The sequence below is a fragment of the Sparus aurata genome, chromosome 11 (assembly GCF_900880675.1).
Source record: "Sparus aurata chromosome 11, fSpaAur1.1, whole genome shotgun sequence".
In the NCBI taxonomy this organism is placed as follows: domain Eukaryota; kingdom Metazoa; phylum Chordata; class Actinopteri; order Spariformes; family Sparidae; genus Sparus; species Sparus aurata.
In genome coordinates, this window is record NC_044197.1 from 32,131,124 (window position 1) to 32,158,271 (window position 27,148).

Genomic DNA, 27,148 nt, shown 5'->3' on the forward strand with positions numbered 1-27,148 from the left:
CCAGGAGTCCAATTGGTCCCTAGTATCATCAACCATCGCCAAGGCTATGAGTCTCTTTACAAGCTGTCTCATGGTAATACAGAAGTGGCTGGTCCATACCCCATGTTCACCCCATACCCTCTTTTTTTTTTATTTCACCCACCACCTCAACCTTGGAGCAAAGGTGGAGAGCTGCTCATAGATGGTGGGGGTTTAGATTGTTAATCATCCCCTCCACCATACAGGTCAGCCAGCCTTCGGAAGCGCGGACCCCAGTCGCCGAGGTAGTCGTAGTCCTGGTCCCCACAGCTTGAGGAGGAGTGCAGGGAGCTGAGGGAACCAGCGGTGGAGCCACTGCCCTCGTAGTCAAACACCAGCAGGGAGTCGTAGGGTGGGGCAGTGGGGTCGTTGTCGGCTGCTTTTAGGCCCTGAAAGGAAAAACAGAGGGGACAAGACGGTGAGCACTAGAACAGACTATTAGTGTTCAATCCATCATATTGTAAAGACTTGGTATAAATGTTATGGGATTTATGTAATTTCGCTTTACATTTTTGAGGAAGTTAACAGGGTTTATTTTGGGTGTCTCACTGTAGCAAGACACTGAGATCTTGTCAACTGTGTTGCCCTGTAAAAACCATGTGGCTGTCTGATTAACTAGTTTTTTCTCTGTACTCCATGTTTAGCTTATTTGACGATATAAAATCGTTAGTTTTGTACGCAACTGTTCCTTACTTTTTTGATGAAAGAGGGCAGATGAATGTGATTATGTATTATGAGCATTGACATTATCTGAGTGAAATAATCCATAAATCTTGTCTGTAATATTAAAACTAAAGATCCTTCTAATCATATGTACATTCCATACACTACAGTGTTCACACTGCATATATCTCAGCCTGATCATATCACTGCTCATACAGTCTAATAAACACAGATCTCACATGTTCTAATAAAAACAATATGTCTGAACTAAACTAACTGCGCTGCAACATCTTTGTTTATTTGGGACCAAAATTCCCACAGTGGACATCTGTCTATATTACTTCAGCTGACATCTTTGACCATCATCCCATGACACATTCTCTACACTGTGAACTTTTGGACATTTTGTGATGAAAAGGGTTGCACATAACTGTACAGCTTTGTGAATCTAAAACATACATACTTGCTATAGTGTATTTGTTATAGTATTGCCCTATATTTTAATATAATTTAGGTATTCTATATTATGTTCTTGACTGTTGCAGTAATAAAATCTTAAATAATTTATTTTTATTTATCTTCGATACTATTTTATTTTATTTATTATTATCTTACGTATTTTATCCTTTTAACTGTTCACTCCATTTAACTATCTTTTGTTTTTATCCTATCTTATGTTTTTTGTTTATAAGGGTTAACTCCAGAGTTTCCTCAGGGGGGTCCTCCACACTGGGAGCTATGTCTGGATTGCTGCTGGGGGTGCTGTCCTTGGGTCCCTTTGGCCCGGCCAGCTGTTGTCTGTCAGGGTCGGGGGGCCTGGGCACTGCTGCCCCCCGTGGCACAGCCTGTGACTCCTCCCAGTGTGGACGGCCCCAAAGGTGGCGTTTCCTCAATCCTCAGTGCCTTGCCATGTCTCCCTATTGCCAGTAGTAAGAGTGTGCAGGTGTGTGTGTGTGTGTGTGTGCGTGTGTATGTATGTGTGCGTGTATGTAGTATGGAGGGTGGGAGGGAGGGGCTTTCTTTATTATTGTTCTATGTTTCCTGTGTAAAGCACTTTGTGCTACATGCTTGTGTATGAAAAGTGCTCTATAAATGAAGTTGATCTGATTTGATTTGATTTAAGCCTACCATTATGCACCAGAAGCCAAGCCAATTTCCTTCCTCTAAAAAGGAGTGGAATTTTGGTATTGGACAGATATTTTTGTGATTTTTGTAAATGTTGTAATAATGTGCTAAACGATAACAGCTGATATAAGGCCATATTTAGTGGTGGAAAATCAGCATGCCTTTCCATCCCTGCTACCTCCATTCTAAGTGACCGCGTCTTTTTCAACTGCAGGAGACATAGTTAGCGCCCAAAGGTCTCAACTATTGCCAGAAAACTCGAAAAACAAAACAAAACGTGACCATATCTTGGCTGGGCAGTGTAGGTGTAGCCAGCTCTCAGCTCTGTATCATGCTTTAAGAAACATTTGGTCAATGTCGGTTTGCAATTTAAGTATTGACAGAGTATTGTGACGGAAAAGCAGAATTTCTGTGTGAAAAGGTCTAAAGACTTTCCGAAGTATTGATATTATCTTGCCAGGATATAAACAGGAAGTATAATGCTGCAGTGGATTCAGTCAGTCATGCTGTGGGCTACAACTTGGCCTCATTTTATTTGGCCCATATTTGTATTCATATTTTGAACTGCCAGTGTTAGGCATAATACTTTCAAAAAGCAATACATTACATATCTATAGTTCCTTTAATTTTAAAGTCATATAATATTTTACAATATTAATGTCTGCGTGGAGTAATAAATTACTTATTTCACTGCTTTTTAGTTACTTTCAAAAAATACCCAATTAACCTATATAGAACAATTGAACAACCTATATCTTAAGACAAAGACTAAAAGTCTGATATATTATTGGATAGGAATAAATATTTATAATTGTAGGCTTTGTCATATGAAACACAGCAGTCCTATACCTTCTATAATGTAGCCTATAATGACATGAGACAAAAATCACTTTTCCTTTGCGTTTTCATTTAGCAATTAAAGACAAAAGAAAAGAAAATATATTACTGAAATGTCTTTCTTTTGTAACGCGTTACCCCCAACACTGTCAACTAGATTAACCTCACATGCTTATTTTGAAACTATGGGTGGGGTAGGTAGGCAGTGTAGAGCAGTGCTTGTTTCCAATTTACAAGTATTTAAGCCCTTAGATGTTTAGGAGAGCTAACATTAGAGAGGACTAAATATGTTTCCATACAATAATAATAATAATAATAATAATATTAAAAGTAATAATAATTTCTATTATTATAATTTTAGGGGTGCTAAAATAAAATCTAGGTGTACTTAAGCTAAATAGAGTCAAAAATCACCAGTGAAAACAGAGAAAACATAGAAAAATATTACATTTATACCTATGATAGATTGACTGCAAATTGCTTAGTGGACTGTTGGTTATTACTAGTGACTACACATCATCAGCAGATCGGCTGGGTGTTAATCCATTGATTGGCACCTTATCAGTTTTGCTGAGGCAGGGGAGCCATTTCACATATAAAACCTTAACACACAAAGCCAGTATTTGACGTGGGATAAAGAGCATGCACATTCATGACAGACTCATATCACAGCTCAATCCAAGGAATTTAATATGCATAATTTCTAAATCAGAGGACATTGTTTGAATTATATGATGAGCAGATCTCTTAACTCATTGTAAATGAACAAAGCCATGTTTGTACCGGAGATTTTCCACGCAACACTGAGACTAAGAAAAGAATTTATGGGGGAGAGAGCCACTGGACTCTGACAATATCTACTCCAGGATTATACTCAAGTGATCCTGTAATATTCAAGTTAGTAAGTGTATATTAAAACTAAGAGGGTATTATAGAAACCTATGTTCATGCTTTCATACCTAAGCAATATAAGACCTAAAACCGCCTCTGATGAGAACTGTTGATCTTTCATCTGAACATTCACTTTCCCAAAGATTTGGGACTGGAAAAAGCATTCACAAGCCAGCCCCTCAGTCCTCTTCATGGCCAGTAGGGAGTGTTGGGGAGAAGGCAGTCAGGAGGGATTATTGAGGAGGATAGAAGAGAGGAGGATTTGGGTCAGGCTGGACACATGCCGCCACTATCTCCAGGAGGAGATTCAGCAGATTACCCAGTGCCGGCTGAATTTAGTGCCCTTCCCCCTCTACACTGCATTGATTGTAGTGTAAGTTCAGGTTTACGACTGCACATGGCAATTTGCAGGCAACATCGAAACTGCTGTGAATTGTCAGAAATTGACGTGGGCCTTGCTTGGCAGTTGTCCCCCCATGACCCCCCTCCCCCTGATTCTAGGGGAGGCTTTAACATGTAAATGAAAATGCTGTGGGCTAACCGGGGTAAGCAGGGGGAGTTTTACCCCAGGTGATATTTTTCTAAGAGGCCGTCCAGACGAGAATGCTCTTTTCTCGAAACGCACATGTATTGCATCATTTTGGCCGATTGTCCACACGGATCCTGAAAATGCACTTTTTTTAGAAACCGGGTCTCAGGGTGAAAAAATCCGCCCCACCCCTTGACCTCTGAACCCCGCGACGTCTCATTACAACAACAACCTTCTTACCAAGAATGTACTGGACTTGAGACAGTCTTCCCAAAGAAAATGATAAATAATTAATAATTTCTTCTAATACTTAAGTTTGACTGATGCTAAATTGGATTTATTTTCTTTCTGGCTTCTGTTCTGGGAAAAACTATTGACATGCTTTTTGCTCAAAATGCAGGGATCAATATTTTGGTAATTACACTTAATACGCTTTTTGCTGTTGGTACACAATGAGATAAGATCATTTTCATTTTCTCTTTTCTACTAAATCCTAGCCACCGCTCCTTCAAATTTATTTATTTATTTATTTTTTAAATTGTCGCAAATACACCACAGCCGCATCATATCTCCACCTTCACAGCAGAGTCCTGCACTGGGTCGGGTGTCACGAGTGCTGAGGTAAACTAGATAACTATCTTGCTCAGTATCTACTCTTTGGAGTAGATTCCCCCCGCCCTCCCCCAATAACTTACCGGTGCCATCGATGTTAATGTTCCAGACTTATTAGCTTAAGAAAACTTATAATAGATTTTATAAGTTCAATAGACATTCACAAAATATTGATGGCCAGCTAAGGTTACGTAACATATCGGTAGATTAATTAATTGGGCCCGGTGCCAACTCAACTCAGTGTCGCTAACGTGAGTAAACTAATTGATAGCATTCAGCGAATATATACACGCCATGATGTAACTGCTGACTGCATTTTCAGATGAGCTTGTTCAAATATTTCTCAAAACCCCGAAAAATTCATTGTTCTGACCCTGGGTGCAAACTTTGCCACTGATTCTACAGCCCCATCAAGAAATTATTATTTATTTTTGTATTTTATTTTTGTATTTTTGTTATTATTTTGTATTTTTACATTCAGCCTTTAAAAATCCATTTTCCATGCCAGCCATTCAATAAAAAGGGGGATTATGCTGGGAATAAAAGTGAAATCTGCAGTCAAGTGTCATTTGTTTACACTGCCACGGCTCCCCGGAGAGCCTGCCCCAACTGCTGAAAGAAATCCTAGAGGAAACACTGCTATGTGCACCTAAAAGAATAGTAAATAGTATACTACACTGAATGCATTTGTTTCCCTGGCTCACTCAAAACATCTGCTTCAGCTTAGCTCGTACTTATTGCCTTTATTGGTTTGGTTGGTTGGGTTTAGGCATGAGGAGTGAGATTGCTTCTGCCAATCAGATGCAGTGTAGTGCAGGTCATGCCATCGGCATTTTGGTAAAAAAATTTAAAAAAGATAATATAAAATAAGACCTACTTATTCCTAGTGCCCATGATCAATACCTCTCTGATAGATGGGTGGAGGATGAGGGGAAAACTGTCCTCATATCATCTACAGTAGCATTTTTTAGCAATTTTGTGGATTCCTTAGCCTGTGATGGCAATGTAAGGAAATTAGCTATTTAAAATGTGCTAACGCTTTGAGGCAGACCTATACCTACCTACATAGTAGAAGTAAAAGTTAGAATGGTGTTTAATGGATTACAGGATGTTGGTAATGAAATGGTATACCCAAAAGCAGACATAGAGCAAAGTCAGTCATGGCCACTCATTTAATATATGCTATGTACAACCACAAACTGCAAATATTGTCCCCTAGCTCTGGGGATCTGAGCACTGAGTGACTATTACTAAAGCCTGGTTTATGCTTCTGCGTCGCGGCGTAGCTACGTCGTCGACCCTACGCCGTCATTGAGCATTCGAAGTTCTGCGTCGAGGGAACGCCAAGTTGCTAGGGGGGTGTGGCTGTGTCTTTGTTTGGTTTCGGGGGGTTCATATCGGATTCCTTGATTTTCTTCCGGTCAGACAGTAAACAATGGCAACTGAGATGGAGCGGGTGTTTTTGGAGATGGAGCTCGTGGATATTGAACAACAAATGCTGTTATTACAAATGTTGACGCGCAGGCGACGCAGAAGAAGAAGCAACTGCCTGAAATGACGTTCTGAGCGGACCAATCACAGTCCTTGCCGTTCGCGTCTCGACGCGTTGATGTGACGCGTAGTCAGGATTTTTTGGAGGCGCACGTCAGGCCACGGCGTAGGGTCTGCGTCGACGACGTAGCTACGCCGTCGCCGCGACGCAGAAGCATAAATCAGGCTTAACACTATTATTATTATTGCTTAGCCAATATGCAACGTCTCTACAGCCTAGAAAGAGTTGACAGTGCATCAGTTATTATGAAAAGCCACTTCCGCCAACCACCCATTATCACTTCCCTAGTAACCTCCCCAGGAAACTTGTGGATATACTAAGTGTTCACTGTGTTCCATTTTACAGTAAGTAAAGGGGACACAGCCACAGTTCCCTTTACCTCAAACTGTCTCTATAAGAGCTGAGGATGGTCTGCAGCCAATCTGTGGGATTAACTAACCTCAATGGATTTACCTCCAATGAGGAAGCCAGACTGGCTATGTCTGAAGCCAGCTAATCCTGGCTGTAAGCAAAACTAATCAAGAATTGCTTGTACACTTCACTTTGTGTTTCTCTGCCTCTCACTCCCTTTTCCTACACTATATCTGTTTCTTAAAAAACAAAAACAGTGTTGGCTATTGGTGTGCATCCTCTTGCCAACCACACACCATCTCATATTAAAGGATAACTTTGGTCAATTTCAATATGCAGCTATATTGCTCAAACTATCCTTGACTTGCCAGTACCGAAGGCGCGAACATTTATTTATTTATTTTAAAAAAAATATTTTTTGGCCTTATATGGCTTTATGGATAGGTCAGCTGAAGATATGACAGGAAACAGGGGGAGAGAGAGGGGGAGTGACACACAGCAAAGGGACCCAGGAACCCAGGTCCACTGCAGAGCCTCGGCACATGGCACGTGCGCTCTACCAACTGAGCTAAACAGCGCCCCAGACGCAAAAACTTTTGGTCCAACCCTTACAGGGCTCCTTGAACGGAGAGTTAGCATTGAAAGCTAATAGCATGGGGTCCGAACTTTACACTGTGTTTTAAGTGTTTTAACATGCTCCACTCTCACCCCAAAAGTTATGCAACATCAGCAGACACCTTACAACACAGCACTGCAGCGTGTATGACTCAAAATGAATAAAAAAGTGGTTAAAACAGTGTGTTTGTGCAAGTAGCCAAATACCGGTTTGTTTACAGCCCTGTAAAAACAAAAATGCTGGAATACAGTTTCTGTCTGCAAAATTCAAGTTTTCATCTCTGCCAGTGAGGGAGTAAGCGCAAGCTCGATGGATCGACTAGTTTGGACTACCAGAAGACAGGGCTGTAAAGAAACCGGTATGTGGCTGCTTGCACAAACACACTGTTTTAACCACTTTTTTATTCATTTTGAGTCATACACGCTACACTGCTGTGTTGTAAGCTGTCTGCTGATGTTGCATAACTTTTGGGGTGAGAGTGGAGCATGTTAAGACGCTTAAAACACAGTGTAAAGTTCTGACCTCATGCTGTTAGCTGTCAATGCTAACTATCCGTTCAAGGAGCCCTGTAAGGGTTGGACCAAAAGTGTTCGCGTCTTCGGTACTGGCAAATCAAGGGTAGCTTGGGCAATAAAGCTGCATGTTGAAATCGACCGAAATTATCCTTTAATGACACTACTTGTGTACATATTCTGCATACATCCGAGGATCAGACTGTACAACTGAGCCGAAAACTAAATACATTTTAAATCTGCATAATTTTTTGTGTGTACTTCGTGTACTCTGTTTGAATGTAGGCAAAGCATTCTTTTTTAATGAAGAGTTATCAAAGTCTTTGAATGTAACAGTGGGTCAGTACCCACACTGGCAACTCCAAATGGCAACTGTTGGAACTTCAATTTCCCTCAATCCCGTAAGGTGATTAGATAAACTGCACACATCTCAGATAGTCTTTGATGCTTTATATGAAAGGATAGAAAACAGATGAGAAAGGCAAAAGAGCCAACGTTGGCTTATCCAGCTTTTTTGGACACAGTGTTTGCTTACTGCTGTCAAAAAGACATTTTGTATTTCACTGAAATGTTGATTTATCACTTCCTGTTGTCTGAGAAGTGCACGTGTTAAACACCAGATTTCAATCTGGGAAAACTGATTGAATGTCAGTTAATGAGGATAGGAAACCCTTCCCTGCTGTGGTGTCATACTTGCTGGTTTAGACTGAAAAGAACACTAACATTTTACACTAAGATGTTATAGTAGAGAGCTGGGCAGATATGGCCATAAAAAAATAACGTCATATTTTTAGGTTATATCTCTACACACAATATATATCTCAGTACTGAAACCCATCAGAAGCACTTCGGAAACCAGGGGCAAAAATCAAACATCATATTTTTTACCAAGTAGCTCAGAATTGATATTGCAGCAATTTATAGGGATGCCTGTTGAAGCTTTCGCAAAAATGTTAACACAATGAGATTTTTGATAACTAATCATCAGTAATGTGGATCAAGTGGGTAAAGGCAAGTGTAAGAATAAGTAGAAGAGTCTGGCTAGGTCAGAAAATTATACTTCTTGACAATTTTTTTTACTGTATCGCAGCCTTTAAAACCAGGAAAAGACAACATTTATGTCATATCACAATGTAACCGTATCCAACATCTAAGATGATATTTAGATTTATATCATAATATTGGCGACACAGTAAGATTTGTGGATTCCATATTCATTTGTGTGTTGTCGTACCTCATGAATGAAGTCTCCTATGTCTCCTGGATGAGGGGCAGCAGAACGGAGAGGGTACTGGTGATCATGATGGAGAGGCCTCTCATCCATACGTCGGATCCCCACCTTGACACCGTCTGACTCCAGGGCATCAGGCTGCTGCAGCTGACTGAGATCGTAATCCTAAAGACAGAAACAAAACCAGTCAATTTTAGCCATATAGCGCAACATCCCTAATAATAAAATTGATCTCAATTGATAGATAGACAGATAGATAGATAAATTCTTTATTTATCCCGAGGGATAGTCAGAATTGTGGGAAAATAAATTACCTCTGGTTAAAATCTGTTCGGTGAAACATTCTAATAAGACTAGAAGTCTAAAGCCATACTTACAGCTTTTGAGAATGTAGTAAGGGACTTCTGTGCAACATGCTGTATGTCAATGCCAGCATCCTAATGTGCTCTCAATAACCGTTTTTGCATTTTGAGGTATAAAACAATATAAGTTTATTTCACTGTCTGAACAATAATTGGTGGCATCATTCAATTAGTTGTCAAGGCATTTTAGTCTGAACCAAAGTGGTGGCCCGACTGAACAGCACAGCCAGACATTGCAATCCCAAGAGCAAGACTGCTAGCATAGCAAAAATAACCCAACAAAAAACAAAAACAAAAGCCACATATTTCGGCCACTTGCAGTCCCGAAGTTACCATGATGGGGAGTCACACATTGTAGTCATAAAATATGACAACACTCAGAGTGGTATTTCTGGGGGTGCCAGGTCTAGATTGGCTCCTCTTAATGAGATATAAGCTCCCCTGAAAACACGTTAGTGGTCTCTTAACACTGCCTGCACAACATTCCGAGTCACTATAGACAAGACTGTTGAACATTACTCAACCAGATTGAGCCATCTCTTCCACTCGGTTCAGGTACGTTACTCTTAAACAATTCACTAGATATCACTTGTCTGTTTGCTGAAATTTTGAAAGGTAAGCAGCATACATTTTAATTATGTCCAGTATTCTATTTTCTTGCTATGAATAAATACTTTTCTGTGTCTTTATCATCATGAAAAATGCTTAGAAAATACAATGCAATTCTTGCCATCACCATCGCAGTGTGGCGGCACAATACATAATAATTGTCACTCACTTTTTTTAAGAAAAAGCAAACAAAAGCCTTTTAATCTCACTCACTTTATGGGCCAAATTGTTCAACCTTTGCTCTCTTTTTTAAAGGTCCCTTATTATACTGTTTTTCATCAATTTCACACAGCTGTCAGAGGTCCAACAACTCTGTATTCGATATGTATTGCCCCGAACCCATCCCTGGTCCTGAATTTCAGCTTCCAGTCTAAAAGTCGCTCTACTGAGCTCTACTGAGAACAGGCTTTTTCTGTGTTTGCACCTGCTAATGGGCTCTCCTACTTGGAGAGCCTTGCCTGCTACGCGCCCCTCTCAGGGAGAGGAAGCCCATTGCGTTAGCAGTAGCATGCGCTAATGTTTATTGTGGATTTATATATATGTATCGCTATGGCTCACAGAGATTTTTTTGATCAACAATACCAGTTTGACCCAGAATCAGACCCAGAAGGAGAGGCTCCTGAAGAAGTACAGACTCTGTGGCTGCAGCAAGACGTTTCAGAATGGTTAGTGTGTCTGAATAATGTTAGTTTGTTTGTATGTGTTGTTACAGTTACTACCATGTAGCTAATGCCTAACAGCTAGCAAAAGCTGTGTTTGTCTCCAACACAGTCTCCAAACTCTTGTACACTGTTCGCATAGTCTCTGTCTCTAGTCTAAACATGTTTCCAGACCTATCACTGTGACAACCAAGCTCCATCGTAATATTATTAACATCAAACTCACTTCAAACGCCATTGCATAGTGGACCAAAGCGGAGTTAACTAGTTAGCCAATTTCCAGCTGACTTCACCATACTCATAGGCAACTATCAAACTCCGGCGACACTTACCTATATATATCGCACCCATCACTGTACATATTGCACCTGTTGTCTTGTAAATAAATTGTTTGTTTTCACTTAACTTACACCAGTTTGGGTGTCGGTTATTAATGTTAGGCTCGGCTCCCTAGACCGAGCGTAACACCAGTGTTTAGCTTTGTCTTTATGGCTACTGGTTGGTAAAAGTGTCTTTCAAGTGACCGGGCACTAGCCCTTTTTAGATAGAAAAGGTGGCCCATTTGCTCCAAGGTAAGGGCGGCAATGTGCCGGCCTGTATTTCTAAAACGGAGGCGTAATATTCCTCCTTTTCCAAAAGCCGCCTCTGAGGTAGGCGTAAGCATGTGTCGTGACATGAAGCTCGAAGTTGGGCTGTGAACGGTGACATAAATTTGTCTTCAAAATAAGAGCTTTACATTGCACCCCATTGGAGTTTAGAACTGGGTTCTTAGCGGGGGGCATTTAATTTGAAAGTAGCGACCGTCCTTAATTTTTCCGACACAACATCAAGCTAACACAACAAAACAGCTACAGAGACCAAGGAGACGCTAGCATCTCCTGGATCTCAGTGGTTGTCCAGTTGTTCATCTTAATGTGCGCGGGTGAAATGAAGGACTGACTGCTGTGATCAGCGGTTTCTTTGTTTTAAAACTCCCTGGCTGTGGGTCGCACAACAGTGCAGGTCATTGACACCTCCGCCCACCTCACGCAGAGGCCGGCATATTTCCGCCTCGTTTTTAGATAGCAGTCGAGGCGGAAATAAGTGTACCCTCCAAGGCGGAAAATCGGCGGACCACAACAGACCCCCAATTTGCCGCCCTCTGTCTAAAACCGCGGACCGAGCTGCCAAGAGGATGGGCAAATTGGCGACTTAGTGCTCTGTCTAAAAACGGCTACTGATAACGTTAGTTTTTGTTCAGGACGCTCTGAAGTGGTTGAATTGGTTTAGAGAAATAATGTTACTCATGCTTTAGAAAGGCAGCATGCCAAAAATGTCGCAGCGGGTAATGATTACTGGGTAACTCTGTCTACCGGGATGTGAGGAATATTGTTTGTTATTCGGGTTACTACAGTGACTGAGGCACTCTTCATTGTAATTTAGTTATATTGATCAGAAATGAAACAATAAAGGCTTATTTATTTATTATGTTGCAAATGCCCTACCAAAGCAATGAGCACTCAACCCGATGTGAATGCGGCATCTTGATTATCTAGCGTCCTCTGTTACCATGGTTACAAGCCTGCTCATGCACAGCAGGCTCCTCTATGGGGAGGGGCTTTGAAGGCAGGGCTGCAGCTCAACACAGAGGAAGGAGGGACCTGGGAGCTGTATCATTCAATTTTTTTCTCAGAACTCCAGACTGCAGCTTTAACAGTTGATCTAGTGACAATTTCAATGACATAATGACCATGAGCTCAACTGAAGTGACTTCTACCTTTTCGCCAACATCATCCGTTCTAGGGAGGAGTGAACCCAAGGTATACCCCAATTCCATTAATTGCCGTTTCTTCACTATAACAGGAAGATTTCCATCTCAATGCTCATTTATGTGCTCCTGGGAGCAAGGATCAAGGGCCGAGAAGTGATCTCTGAAGAGCGATGAAGGAGGACACATGAGAGCTGCCTTCTTTTTACCAGCTGACATGCTCCCTTACTGGATATGAGTTGTGGATTGGATGTTACAACAGATCAAACTGATATGATGCAACATAACTGGAGTTTCATACTGGAGTGAAGACAATAGATTAAACTCAAGTGTGTTACCAACAAGTTTTATATTTTGTTTGTGAAGAATGTGACTGTAGGTGAACAAAAGGATCAACATTCTTCCTTTTTGTTAACCAATTTTCCTTTCATGACCTGTTTTAGAGACATGATGATCATTTCCAAGCACCCGTTCAAGTTCATATTCAAGTTATTCAATAACAACCTGCACATTCTTTCTGAACTATGGAGGACTAAACCTGACTTAAGTATAAATAAATGTATAAATAAATGCATAAATAAATGTATAAATAAATGCTGAAATAAATAAATAAATGAATAAATAAATGCTGAAATAAATGAATGTGTGAAGGGGAAATAGTCAACATCCAGCTCGAAGGACCATGTGAAGGACTGTTTGAAGGATAAGGTAGGTAGCTGGATCAGGATTTAGGAGTTTGACTATGTACTGTGGGGTGTCGATGAGGACACGGTAGGCAGGTATACGTTTAATAACGTTTGTTTAGGTTCCTGAGAAGCACAGAGTTTACAGGTACGTATGGTTGCTGAAAAAACAGAATACAAGGAATGGAATATCAGTAATTTGTACTAATAAACTAATAAACTGATGCATAATATGTTGTATGCTACCTGGAGAGGAGGAAGCTCAACAAGACGTGTTACAGGCCGAGTGTAGGTTCGGTCTCTCGTCCTCACGTCTGCCACTCGAATCCGTCCAGAATTGGTCAGCGAGGACCTGACTGTGTCGCCATTGACGCCGGCCAAGAAGCTAAGTATCTGCACACGCCACTTGGGGTAAGGAAGGGTCTGGCCGCTCCATTAGAAGAATGTTCGGAGTGATGGGGTCTGGGTCAGAGATGTCAGCAGAGGTGTACCCAAGTGGCTTCGAATTGAGAATACCCTCAATTTCCACCAGTACGGTCCTTAGCACCTCCTCAGTTACTGACTGGGCACCTAGAGTCACATGCAGAGCATTCTTGAGAGTCCGGATCTCCCTTTCCCAAACGCCGCCGAAATGGGGCGCGTTTGGCGGATTAAACTGGAAGTGGATCTGCTGCTTTGCGAGTTCGGCTTGTAGGTCAGGGGCCACGTTGGAAAAGGCTTCGCGTAACTCTCTCACCTCCTTTAAAATTTGTGCCTTGGTTAGAGATGATCTCGAACGGCTTTCCTCTTCTGGCAATGAATCGCGGTAGTGACATAAGGAAGGCATCTGTATCTATGTGGCCAAGGAGATCCAGATACACTGCTCTGGTGGTGAGGCATTTGAAAATAATGCCCCACCTCTTTTCTGTTCTGCGGCCCGAGTTTCACCGCATAGGGGCCGAAACAATCTACTCCTAATGAATAGAACGCTGGCTTGTGAAGGCGGAGTCGAGCAGGTGGCAAGTCTGCCATTTTATGGGTCTTGACCTTGGCCCGCCATAGCTGGCATTCGAAGCATCCATGTTGGTACTGTTGAATTGCTTGTCTTCCCCACAACACCCAATACTTCCTTCGCATTTCGGAGAAGACCCTTTCAGAGCCTGGATGACACAACTTCTCATTAACATGCTGGATGAGGAGCTTTGTAACTGGATGTTTAGGGTCCAGGACAATGGGATGTAATGAATCTGTATCAAGCTGATGAGCCTGTTGTAAGCGTCCTCCTACTCTGATCAGCTGAGAAGTGCTGTCCAGTTGAGGAGCAAGACAAATAAGCCTACTGTTAGAGGGCACGGGCTTGCCTGCCTTTAAGCAGGTAATCTCCTCCTTGAAGCTGTGCACCTGCGCTTGCTGCAGGATGACCCTCTCAGCTTCTCGAAAATCCTCCGCAGTAGGAGAACTAGAAGGATCCGCCGCCCCGTGAATGACTCACGCTGTGGCTTCTAACAAGGTTTGGAAGAAAGTGAACCGGCTGGCTTCTGGATACACTGGAGTCGTAGTGGTCTGGGTCAGACCACTGAAGACTGATTTGCGGAGTTCCTCCTTGTGAACCACTTCTTCACCCGTGGGTTTCCGGGGCCACTGCGCCAGCGGAGGCTGATGCAAGAACGGTGGTCCATCATGGCACCTGTTTGGGGGGCTCAAATCTAGGAGAGATTTGCCTCTGGTTAGGTCGTCCGCTGGTTTGGTAGCTGAATCGACTTAAGTACAGGTGCACTGTATTTCTGCTATCATGGTTCCTACAAATACCTTATACCTGCAGGAGTCAGAATTGATCCAGAGCAAGACGGTGGTTGAGTCTGACCAGAGAAAGGTGCTCTCTATAAGCAAGGTGAGTTCTCCGCGCAGCAGGTGAGCCAACTGAGCTCCACTAAGAGCTGCACTGAGCTCTAGCCTGGGCATAGATAGTTGGCGTTTTGGAGCCACTTTGGAACGTGCCATCAGGAATGAGACTGAAACTTGACCACTCGCGTCTTGGCAGCGGAGGTCAGCGACAGAACCATAGGCACGTTCTGAGGCGTCACAGAAAACATGGAGTTGTCGACTGCTCTCCTCCAATCCATGATGTCGAGGCAGGATGACCTTCAATTGGTCCTGCAATTCTGCTTTCCAGTGGTCCCATTCATGCAACAAGGTGTCAGGGAGAAGGGGGTCATCCCATCCATGGTCTTTGTCCCATAAGCGCTGGACCAGTATTTTGGCACAGGTGGTACAGGGGGTAATATAACCTAGTGGGTCATATTGCCTTGCTAGCACCCGATAAATGTTGCGCATTGTGGGTTGGTCATGACTGACAGGACGATGACGGTAGGTCAGGGTGTCCGATTCACAGTGCCAACAGAGACCAAGAGTCAGCTCTTGAGGATCGGTCTTATTCTGAGAGAGCCACAGTTCACTACTGTCGGACCTCACTTCCTTTGGGAGGTGGCTGATCACTGATGGTATGTTGCTGGCCCATTGCCGAAGATCAAAACCTCCTGTAGCAAGTAGTGCCCTCAGCTTGTCGAGGAGGTGGTGTGCCGCATCAGTATTCGGGAAGCTCTGTAAACAATTATCGACATAAAAACACTTCTCTACTGAGAAGCGGACATCCTCGTCTGGTCGACTATTATCAATGACATGTTTCTGTACCGCGTAGGTAGCACAACATGGGCTGCAAGTTGTCCCGAAAGGGACTACCTGCCGCTCATATGTGCTTGGTGGCTGTTCCTTCTTGAGGTCTCGCCAGAGGAAACGCAGGAAGGGTCTGTCCTCTGGCAACAGGCGGACCTGGTGAAACATCCCCTTGATGTCACCACTGATGCCAACGGGATGCTCCCGGAACCATAACAGGAGAGAGGAGCTTAAGGTAGGTCCGGGGAGCAATAGTGCATTCAAACACTGGCCCTTCCACTGGAATAAACAGTCAAGGGGTAGTATAACAGGCTACTCCATCCACTGTCACCCTGCAGGTCTTGGCGTCAAGGAGGGAAATGGCCTCATGATCCTGCTTGGACCTGGTGATGGTCTTCTCATGGCGATGTGGAAGTGCGTCAAGCTGCCACAACCTCTCTACGTTGCACAACAACTCAGTGGAGGGAGAACTAAAACTTAGGTGGTAGCAGTGCGTTGTGGCTTGGTTGTCTCCTATATCCCTAGCTGGGCCTTGCAGAGTCCATCCCAGTCTTGTCTTAATCGCTGCAGGACTGCCCGGAGGCCCTCTGCGAATGGCCTCAACAGGAGTGATAAGGTGAGTATTGTCAGCCCCAATAAGGAGAAGAGGCTGAGCGCTCTCAAGGTGTTGGAGAGGGAGATCTCGGAGGTGTCTATATCTCTTCTGAAGAGCAGCGATTGGGTGAGAATGATGAGACAAAGTCAATCCATCTGCCGTGAAAGCATTGTTTATCCTATACTTCTGGTGTGGTTTCTCAGCAGAAGAGATCTGGAAGGACACAGAGGTTCCAGGTAGGACGGAAACATCCTGTCGGATGGGTCTTAGTTTGAGCTCTTCGTGCTTTCTCTGGAGTTTGAGCTTGTTAATAGCTGCTGGGAGGAAGATGGTCCTCTCCGATCCATCATCCAAGACCGCATATGTCTCAAGCGACTGATCTCCATTGTGCAGGATGACCTTACTGACCTTTAGGAGAACACGACCACCAGTGGTTGCTCTGTCTAAATAGTACAGTCTAGTAGCGGCTTCATCTTGTGGAGAGGTCATAACCGAAGACTGCGGTAGGTCTGAGGTAGGTGCTGCATTGGACGCTGGTGAGGTGGTCCCCTTTTGGCGCTGGTTGACCCCATGTAGGGCTCTGAGGTGCTTACCGTTGGAGAGTGAGCAGGTCTTCTTCAGGTCACATTGCGCTGCTTGATGAGATCTGCAGCACCTCCAGCAATGGTTATTGGTCTTAATCCACTGCGCCACTTGCTCCTTTTTGAGTTTCTGAAACTCACTGCACTGAGTTAAGAAGTGATCTGTCTTCTGACAGTAAGGGCAATAACATTTACGAGGCAGCTTGGGATCTAAGTTAGAGTCGGCACTCAACTCGGACTTGGTCTGGGTAGGTTTCTCCTCCCTACCATGTAATACAGTAGTAGGATTACCTGTGGACTTGGTAGTTCTAGGTCTATCTCTCTGGCTGGGCATTGGGCGATCTCTTCTTGGTTCACATTGGACCTCCTGTTGCAGCCAGGTGGAGAAATCAAGAAGGTTATAAGACAAGGCTCGTGGCTTTAACATCATGATGTACCTCTTGAATTGGCGGTAGTGTTCAGCAGGGAGTTTCTCGAGCAAGCGTTCAACATGTGACCCACAAGCGAGCTAAGCGGCACCTTCCTGGCCGAGCGCTTGCAGCAGTCCAACTAGGGAATGCACCCGGAGAGCGAAGTTATTGAAGGCAACACCATCTCCCTGGCGAATGTTGGGTAGCTCCATGATAGCCTTGATCTCTTTCTGGGCTACCTGCCGGGGCTGTCCATATCTCTCATCGAGCGCTTGCATTGCACAGGTGAAAGGATTGAGGGCATTGGCGTAGGCTAGCGCCAGGCGTTGGGCAGCGTCTACTTTAAGATGATCTAGCGGCAGATGGTACTTGTAGTGCTCTGATTCATCTGGATGTATCAAATTCGCCAAGGCCATCTTCAGCATCATGTACTGGGTCTCATCTTCCTTTGTCAGGTTAGGAAAGGAGGGACCCTCTATTTTCCCATGTCTGTAAGGTCTGGCAGGTGGATATGAATAGACAGCTGGAGAGGGGCCGATATCAGACCGTTGTGGCTGGCTATACAGATCAGCAGCATGATGAGGCCGAGAGGAAAGATAGTGCCACGTTGGTACTGGATGGCTATAGAGCTGTTGAGCTGCCTCGTAAGAAGTGGCTGGCCCCGGAGGAGAAAGAGACACATAGTGGGAGCTACACCTTGACGACATGGATCGGTGAATTGGAGGGGGAGAGCTTAAACTAAGGAGGTGTTCAGATCGGCGACTCAAATCATCTACGGGCGGACTGTTATAGGGAGGTTCAGGGGGTGAAGACTGCAGTGGAGCATTCAAGGCTGTGCGGCTAGGATATACAGGGGGAACACCAATGACGGATGGATTGCTCTGTTCTCGTACTTCTCGCTGTGTGGCAACGTTAGGAGCTGCTGGTAGGTAAGGCTGCAGTCCATCACTCTGAGGTGCTGGTGTTGATACCCTGGATCCAAGGTGAAGGGAGGTAGCCGAACTCATCAACACGTTCTGTTGCTCCAACTGCTCCATCTGTTTTCTTGCAGTTTCGGCCAGCATCCGATTTGTATCACTCTGCTGTTTTATGGTCTCTAGTAAAGATTTAATCAGGTCATCCTTACTATCTCCCCTGAAGGAGCTTGAATGAGCAGGACTGGGAGGGGAAGAGGCAGGGACGCTGGAGCGGGTAGAATACGTGAGGTCTTCTTCCCGTGAGCCTGGCCTGGTTTGCCCAATAGGGGAATCGGTCAAGTAGTCATCCAAATAAACTGGCCTAATAGACTTCCGCTGGGAACGTCTAGGGGATGGTGGGGCTGATGCTGAATCCATGATCCACAGGAAATAGTCAACATCCAGCTCGAAGGACCATGTGAAGGACTGTTTGAAGGATAAGGTAGGTAGCTGGATCAGGATTTAGGAGTTCGACTATCTACTGTGGGGTGTCGATGAGGACACGGTAGGCAGGTATACGTTTAATAACGTTAATTTAGGTTCCTGAGAAGCACAGAGTATACAGGTACGTATGGTTGCTGAAAAAACAGAATACAAGGAATGGAATATCAGTAATTTGTACTAATAAACTAATAAACTGATGCATAATATGTTGTATGCTATGAAGAAAGAAATCAATGGAAACAAATGACAATCTAGGCTGAAATAGATATCTCACAGAAATATTATCAGAACGTTACAGGAAAAATACAGGAATACTACAGGCATATTACTGAAACATTGCCAAAGTAACATAAATATAAACAAATGATCCATCAATGATAGAGAAATTCAACTTACATTCTTAATGAACGCATACAGTCTGTTACTCTGTCAGGTGGAGAGTCAAACTGACTCCTATGGAGAACATGTTGGATTAAGCCCCTCTATAGGTGACCGAACTATGCCTGAGTGAAAGTGAAACATAACCAATTAAAGGGACAGTACCACTGGTGGCCTCCAGGGGGCACTGAGAGATGCTGCAGTGACCTAGTCACACTTTTGTACAGAGTGAATAAAGAATGCATGAATAGGTGTCACAAGTTAACCTGGACGCTACGCTCTCAGCGCCACAGCTAACAGCCAGCGGCTAACAGCTAACAGCAGTCTCCACGCCGCTATCGGGCCACTCAGCGTGAACAAATGCCTCAGACTGTTCCACCCATGAGTTGTTTGAGAGTACAGACATTCAAGACAAAGAAATGAAACCGACAACTGCATTTTAGGACGATTTGTGCTCTGTAGCGCTCGTCTAACAGTGGTTTGCAGGTTGCAACGGTAAACACACAAAGAGCTCATTAGACTCTTGTCGTCTCAATCATATCACCATCGACAGTTATTGTTTTTGAGGGAGAAACATGGTAATGTAAGGTGAGTCTCATAAGACACAGGACAAAGCCACAAGACACAGGACTGTGATGTACAAACCATTGTCATGAGGCAACGTTTGATTGACTTCACTCCCACTATTATGGCCAATTCTAATCAACAATATGTGAGATTAAATGTGAAGCAATGAAGCAAAGACTAAAGAAACTGCATTATATGGGTGAAATCACATCAATACCACAGCGTCAAGTTGAAAGTGGCTTTCCCTTTCTTTTTCTGTTTCTCTTCTGTGCACTGATTCTCTTTGCTGACTATCCAATCATCTTTTCTCTCCAACTCCACCACTGATTCACTGTTGGCCTGGTGTGTCAAGGCCTTTAGGCACAGCAGAGCTCAATGCTAACACCAGCCTGACAAAATGCTCACAATTACACCGCTAACATGCAGGTATAATACTTACCATGCTTACTATTTTAATTAAGCTGCTAATTAACACTATACAACGAGTAAAGCTGAGGCTGATGAGAATATTATCAGTCAAATTATTTGGCTATCTGAAAATTTCACCAGACTATTAACTCACAAGTAAATTCACAAAGAGGCACAGCTGGAGACCGCTAACACAGTTAGAGACAAGAGAGACAATGAAAGAAGCAAACCGCGCGAACAATGGAACAATGAAACCCCGCGAAGTGATGTGCGGTCAGTTTGACCGCTTATGGCCGAAACAGGTTAACATATCATATTTTGTGTAATTTATATAAAAACTATTCCAAGTTAAAATACAGACACTTTTAGGAGAAGTCATGTAACAGCAGTATTGCATTTTTTTTCTCTATAAGTGTTGATGTTTTGCTCAATTCCTAATATATACAATTAATGAAAATAAATGAAATGTTAAATAAACTTTATTTAACATGGTAGATCCCTTTGTATTGTTTTTCATATGCAGTTATGGTGCAACATTTTGAACTGGGACATTGAGATTAATGGGTAATTGTTCTGTACCTTGGTAAGGACTTGGTGTTTAATAGCTGAACTGTGGTAGTTGGTCAATATCATTTCCTGTTATAGACTGACACCGGCCCCCCACCACAGAAAGGAAAGTTGATGTGTCCCCCACCGAAAAAAGTTTGGGGACCCCTGCTTTAGAGTACTGATCGCACACACGTGTAGTTTTTCTTTGTTAGACCCACTAGGAAGAGGGGTGCTGTTTTGACAGTTTTTTGGTTTGTAGTAGTCTGGAAGTAGACAGAGAGGTTTTTTTTCAGTTTGTTTAAAAACAGTAGCTCAGTTTTTCGAGTCCTCTTTTGGTTATATTTGTTTCTTTGATTTAACAGCACCCACAGGCCCTCTGTCCCTCGTTTATTGGTTGTGTTTTTTTTGACGATCCCGCGTCCATAAATAAATAACTTTAATTACCAATTACACCAGGTTTTATGTTACTTCCTTTTCCCCTATCGAGCTGGGTCGTAACAAGCATCGAGTTTTGGCAAACTCTGCAGGCAGAAGGAAAAGTATCCACAGTGAGTATTCTTAGTCATATGGGCTGTTGTTCAGATCCGTTGTAATGCTGCCATTTTAATCACTGGCAGCTAGCCAAGACGCATGCCTTCGTCAGTGGTGGACTCTGGGTGATGTGACTTAAACCAAGAAGCAGTGCGGGCCTAGCAAATATTGAACTCATACAAAGGAATTGGTAGAAAATATTTGTTTGTTCCATGAGTGTGGAAACAGCAAGCTAACAGTAAAATACTGTAAAATACATAACCTAAGGTGTGTGTATATGTTTATAAAGATACTTTGTGAACTCACTTCCTTTTACTGCTGCTGTAAAAAAAACAAAAAAAACAAAAAAAGAAAATGTTCTCAGTGTAGTGAGCTGGGTAAATGAGGGTTGAGAATTTTTCCCAACATTAGTGTTGAACAGGTTGTGCTTGGCACCAGCAGACAAGTTGTGAGGAGGGCCACAGGTAATTGTTCTCGAACAGAAAGCAATTAATCCTGTTTCGAGGCTTTTGTACTACACTTAATCTTAACTAGATGACAATGACTGAAAACTTTAGAGAGCCAGAGTGTGTCTTCTATGGTTAATTTCTGGAATTCTGTGTGTGCGTGACTGCGAGGGAGTGAGTCTTTGTGTGTTAAAGAATGAGGCCAATGTCAGTGTATATATATATGCTGTTCATACATGCTCTTCTGCCATAACCATCAGATTATAAGATAAACGTAGAGTCAAAACAACCAGTCACAGGTAATGTAACACTAACCTGTAGTCAGTTCAGCCATCAGAAATAACAGACTGAATAAAGGTTAAATGGACTTGGATTTAGATTGTGCTTTTCCAGTCTACTGACGGAAATAGACACTTGTCACATTTACCCATTCACACACACATTCATACACTGCCCTGCAAAGGATTAATTTGGGCTTTGGTATCTTACTCAAGGACATGCAGCCAGGGTAGTCAACAAATCGAAACCAGCAATCTTCTGGTTACTGGAAAACCCACTCTACGTTCTGAGCTTCAGCTACCCCGATCAGCATTTACTACGTGCGTCTGTGTGTGTGTGTGTGTGTGTGTAGTAACCTGGTCCTCCTCTCCACCTCCCTCCTCGTCATATTTGAGGATGTTATCTCGGACGTCGTCCTCCGGGTCAATGAGGAGCTGCTTGGCCTGACGCTCTTTATCCCTTCTCTTCATCCACATGACAAACAGCAGCACCAGCACTGCAGGACAAGTGTGGCAACAGATGATATGGACACTATTTAACATAAAGGACAATTCAGGTCAAATGTTAAAAAACAACCAACAAAACCAACCTTTCTACAGCTCCAATAGCAACCCAAGAATGTTTAGTACACCTTATCCTTGCCATTTTTAACAGTAGAAATACGTGACTTTGGTACGTAGCGAAATTGAGGAAAAGTCAGGGGTCAGGAGAAAAAAGTCAGAATCATCATCTGGGTACTTTATTATCATTAACAAATTTCATTGCAGTGTGGCCGCCACATTATCTGACTACTTTAAAAACTAAAATGCCCTTGTACATATCAATTTACTTTGTAATATTACACCGATCAGACACAACATTAAAACCAGTGATCAAGTGTTTTACATTGATCTCATTTCACTGCAGTTTTCTGTTGAAAAAATTTGTTTTGCTAGCATTTTCACAAAGGGTGGGTCTCGTCTCATAATGCTCTGTTGTCTCATGTCTGTCGGTCTCTGCATGTATATTTGTGGTTGTGGTTGTATGTTCTGGAGCTGATGCATGTCTGGCTGTGTGTGTGTGTGTGTGTGTGTAACTGGATCCTCCTCTTTTTTTTCTAGCTGTCTGATTTACTGCATTCTGTCCTTGACAACTGTCCTGTGAGGATGTATCTTGCTCTTTGATTTACCTTTCTTCCTCCATGAGGGCAGCTGCCTTCAAAGTTGAACATGACAGTAATCTAGTAGGGCTGTAATGATTCATCTGCTACATCGATGAATCGATTTATATTCCTACGATCCAACTACATTGATCTGTGCTCAGCAAGTTGAACTTCCAGGCGACATATATCGATTAAAAATGGTTTGAAATGGCAAATAATCGATTCTATTGATACTAGGAAATTGCACATTGGATTTAAGCACGGCAAACTTTAAGGATGTGTGTTTTTTAGCACTTTTAACAATAAAGACATGTTAAACGTTACTCGATTCAGTCTGCCTGTCTGTGACGTCATCAGCACGTGCAGGCAGCAGCGCGAATCTCAGAACAACAACAAAACGCAGCATGGCGGATGGCAGAGGGGACGGCGAGTGTGTGTGGAAACACTTTGGCTTTTGCAAAGACGAAGATGTTCTAATTAAGTTGCTCGCTGGTTGTAGAGTATCTAAAAGCCAAGTTAAAAAACACGGCAACACAACAAATCTCTCCAACCACCTACTAAGGCGCCATGGGATTTCACACAACGCCGACCGTCCAGGCACATATAGCAGCGTTACTGCTGCAGCAGCAGTGCAAGGTAACGTCAGCTTTGCAGAATGTCAATTGCACTCCGTCTTTGGAATTACTATTGTACTGTTTTTATGTTGTAAACAACAGCAGAAGTAGCAGGTACACCTACTGTTAATTCAACCTGAAGAAATGTTGGTTGTACTTACTGTACTGTTTTTATATTGAAAATGAGAGCAGAAAAGGTTAACCTCCTGGTTGCACTTCATTCAAATAAAAGGTTAATACATTTGCCATTAATTGCTGTTTATTTGTTTATATCCATAATTAATTTAAACCTGATTTCCTTACAAGAAACAACAGGGATCTAGGAAACTTCACCTGTTCTGTCTAGTATCCAGGTATTTATTTCACAGTCACACTGATTGAATTTTGTTTTTTTTAAAATATATATTTATTAAAATTTTGTACAAGACAAGTTACAAAAAACAGACACAGACAAAAGACAGAGTAGAAACAACAAGTAAAATATAACACAAAAACAAAACAGGGTATATTTACAAACAATAATAAATTACACTGCTGCATCACTGACGCTAGAATCTTAGCTTAAATACTAAACAGAGATGGTATAGGTGGATGGCTCTCTATGAACTCCCTTGCTGGTCAAGATCAGTGTTATATTTATCAAAGTGAGCCAGAAATGGCTGCCATATATCCGAAAATGTATTAAGATTGTCCATCATGCCATATCAAACCTTCTCCATATGCAATACACCAATAAGTTCACTTAACCAGATCTTAAACTGAGGCACAGTATCTGACTTCCAGATTTTTAAAATCATTTTCTTGCAATAACCATTCCATACATAATTGTGCTCTGCACCGAAACTCTATGTTTAAGTAGAGAAGCAGAAACCCCTAATAATGCAATCATTGGGTCTGGTTCAAACACACAGTTGTACATGTCAGAAAACCACTTAAAAATGTTACACCAAAATTATACAGTTTCGGACAAGTCCAAAAGAGGTGAGTCAAAGAGCCCTCTGCAGATTTACATCGGTTACTTCTGTGCAGTTTTATTTTTGAGTAGTGAGGCCTGTGTATCACCTCAAATTGGATTAACTGGTGCCTGATGTTGACAGAGCAAGATCGGGTCCTACCAAGGCCCTCCTTCCAAACATCATCTCCAATCTGAATTCCCAGCTCCTCCTTCCAGAAATTCTTCAGAGAGTGGGACTTTTTATCTTTCGGAAGGGACTCAAACTTAGGCACACACTAACAGACATAATTCTTAGTCTGCAAATATCGGAAAAAATGTGTTGTGGGAATAGAATACCCTTTAGTAGCCTCCAACTGTTAAAAGAACCGTCTGAGAGGGATGGACAGAATGCATGATTGCGATATACTGGAGCATGGATAGAAGTGTCTTGTAGTCTGCAGCCCTTCCTAAATTGCTGCCATATTTTGAAGCAATTAAAAATGATCATATTTTCCATCTTAAGAGTTGCAGGAGATCTGGGTGTTGAAAAGAGAAGTGCTGGAAGAGAACTGTTTTTGACATCACTCATTTCAATGGCAACCCAGGGGGGAGTCCTGGCAGATACCTCCATATTTTATCCTTCCTGCCAATAGGCAAGGGCTCTAGCATTTGCTGCCCAGTAATCATGCAGGAAATACGGTTGTCCTAACCCACCCATTTCCCCTGGCTTATGTAAATGAGTTTTTGAATTTCTGTGAGCTTTAAAAGCCACAAATAAAAGGCAGAACTATCGAGTCCAAAGATTTGAAAAAAAAAAACTGTGCAAAAAAAAAGGTACATTTTCAAAAAGATACAAGAACCTCGGCAGGGAAACCATTTTGATGGCGTTTATTCGACCCACCATAGAAAGAGGAAGAGTCCTCCATTTTTCAATGTTCCTCTTCAGTTTCTCCACTTTCTCAATAAAGTTCAGCTTAAAAATTAGTTTAGGGTCTTTTGGCAAAACTACACCAAGATACTTAAGCCTGTCTGTGATTTTGAATGGGAGCTTATGCAAAAATTCATTGTTGCCCAGTGACATGAATTCACTCCTCTGCCAGTTAATTGTATATCCTGAAACTTTACCAAATGTTCTAATAAGATCGAGCAAAACAGGAACAGATTTCTCTGGTTGTGATATGAATAGAACAACATCGTCTGCATATGGGGAAATATGGTGATCCACATAACCAGCCGGATGGGTTCAATAGAAGGGTGATTCCTGATACTAATGGCAAGAGGCTCAATAGCAATGGCAAAGAGTAACAGGCTGAGGGGGCAGCCCTGGCATGTACCGCAGTGTAATCGGAACGGCACTGATCTTTCTTGATTTGTGAGAATGAAGGAAGATGGATGAGCATATAACAGTGTAATCCACGATACAAACTGTTACCAAATCCAAACTCCTCCAAAGCCTTTACCATATATGCCCATTCCACTTGATCAAATGCCTTTTTGGCATCTAGGCAGAGGGCAGCCACCCTCGAGCACTGACTATACTTATTAGGGCTGCAGCTATCGATTCTTTTTGTAATTGATTAATCTAGCACTTTATCGATCGATTAATCGGATAATTTTTTTTTTGCGTTTTTAAACAACCAAAACAAATAATGCATAACGAAAATGATGTGGCTGTAAAATGATCAAGCATTTCTCAAAAAAACAGAGGTATTCATTCCAACTCCAACATTTGGCTCCAAAACTAAGCCCATTTATTAAGTGACAGTGCCAATAATTAAACAACAATACAGTTAAATCAACTTACTGTAAAACATGTATAACATGTAAAACTGTGAATACAAACTTAAATAGTAAAGGCCATTTGGTGACACAGACACATTGGAATAGCCGGTGGAGGCGGTGTAATGCACTCAAACAGAGTTTATAATCACAAAACAGCCAATGTAGCACGTAATTCATGATCATGTCTGTATAAAGTAATGTTTATTTTTGCTCTTCTTCGGCGGCTGTTTCAGTGAGTTTTGGGCGCAGAGTGATGAGACGTTTACCGTTGAAATTTCCCAGCTTTCATATGACATGCTGTATGTAGCGTTAGCATGAAGTTGCGTAATCACTAACGCTAATTTTTCGGACATGCGCCATTAGCGTGTTTTTTCTACGTGCTCCTTTAGTTGCTTGGTGTCGGAATTGAGTTTCGATTAGGTGAAAATGATTATCATGAGTGTTTCGCCGAGCTTCTTCCCGTTAAGTGGGTGTGCTGCATTAATATGTTGCTACATGGTTAGCATGCTCTTATAGGCTGTATAACGCTGGTGTACTTCCTGAACAACGGTCCGTGTGGAACAATCAGATCCCTGCGCGTATAGTGCATAGGAATTTAACGAGTAACTCGATGAATCGTTTCAGCCTTAATACTTATGGTACATTATATTCATCAATCTTCTGACATTAAAAAAAGAAAATCTATTAGGGACAAAGCCAGTTTGATCAGTGTGAGTGATGGATGATATATATTTATTTAACCTAATTGTTACTAACTTGGTAAAAATTTTCATATCTGAGTTCAATAATGTGATAGGACGAAAAGATGAAGAAAAGATGAAATATTGGCTTCATATAATGTCAGCGGAAATTTCTGGGTTCTAAATGAATGATTGAACATCCTC

General features: G+C 42.4%; 1 protein-coding gene across 1 annotated transcript in view; it reads right to left on the reverse strand.

The window, feature by feature from the left end:
• Nucleotides 1-27,148, reverse strand: part of LOC115591395 (cadherin-2-like) — a 147,695-nt gene that overhangs the window by 900 nt on the left and 119,647 nt on the right. The window contains exons 14-16 of the mRNA XM_030433389.1: nucleotides 22,150-22,289; nucleotides 8,941-9,102; nucleotides 1-407 (exon numbers count right to left, since the gene is read on the reverse strand). The exon at nucleotides 1-407 is cut by the window's left edge and continues 900 nt beyond it. Coding sequence (XP_030289249.1) covers nucleotides 201-407; nucleotides 8,941-9,102; nucleotides 22,150-22,289 — 509 coding nt within the window. The 3' untranslated portion in view covers nucleotides 1-200. The remainder of the gene's footprint in view (nucleotides 408-8,940; nucleotides 9,103-22,149; nucleotides 22,290-27,148) is intronic.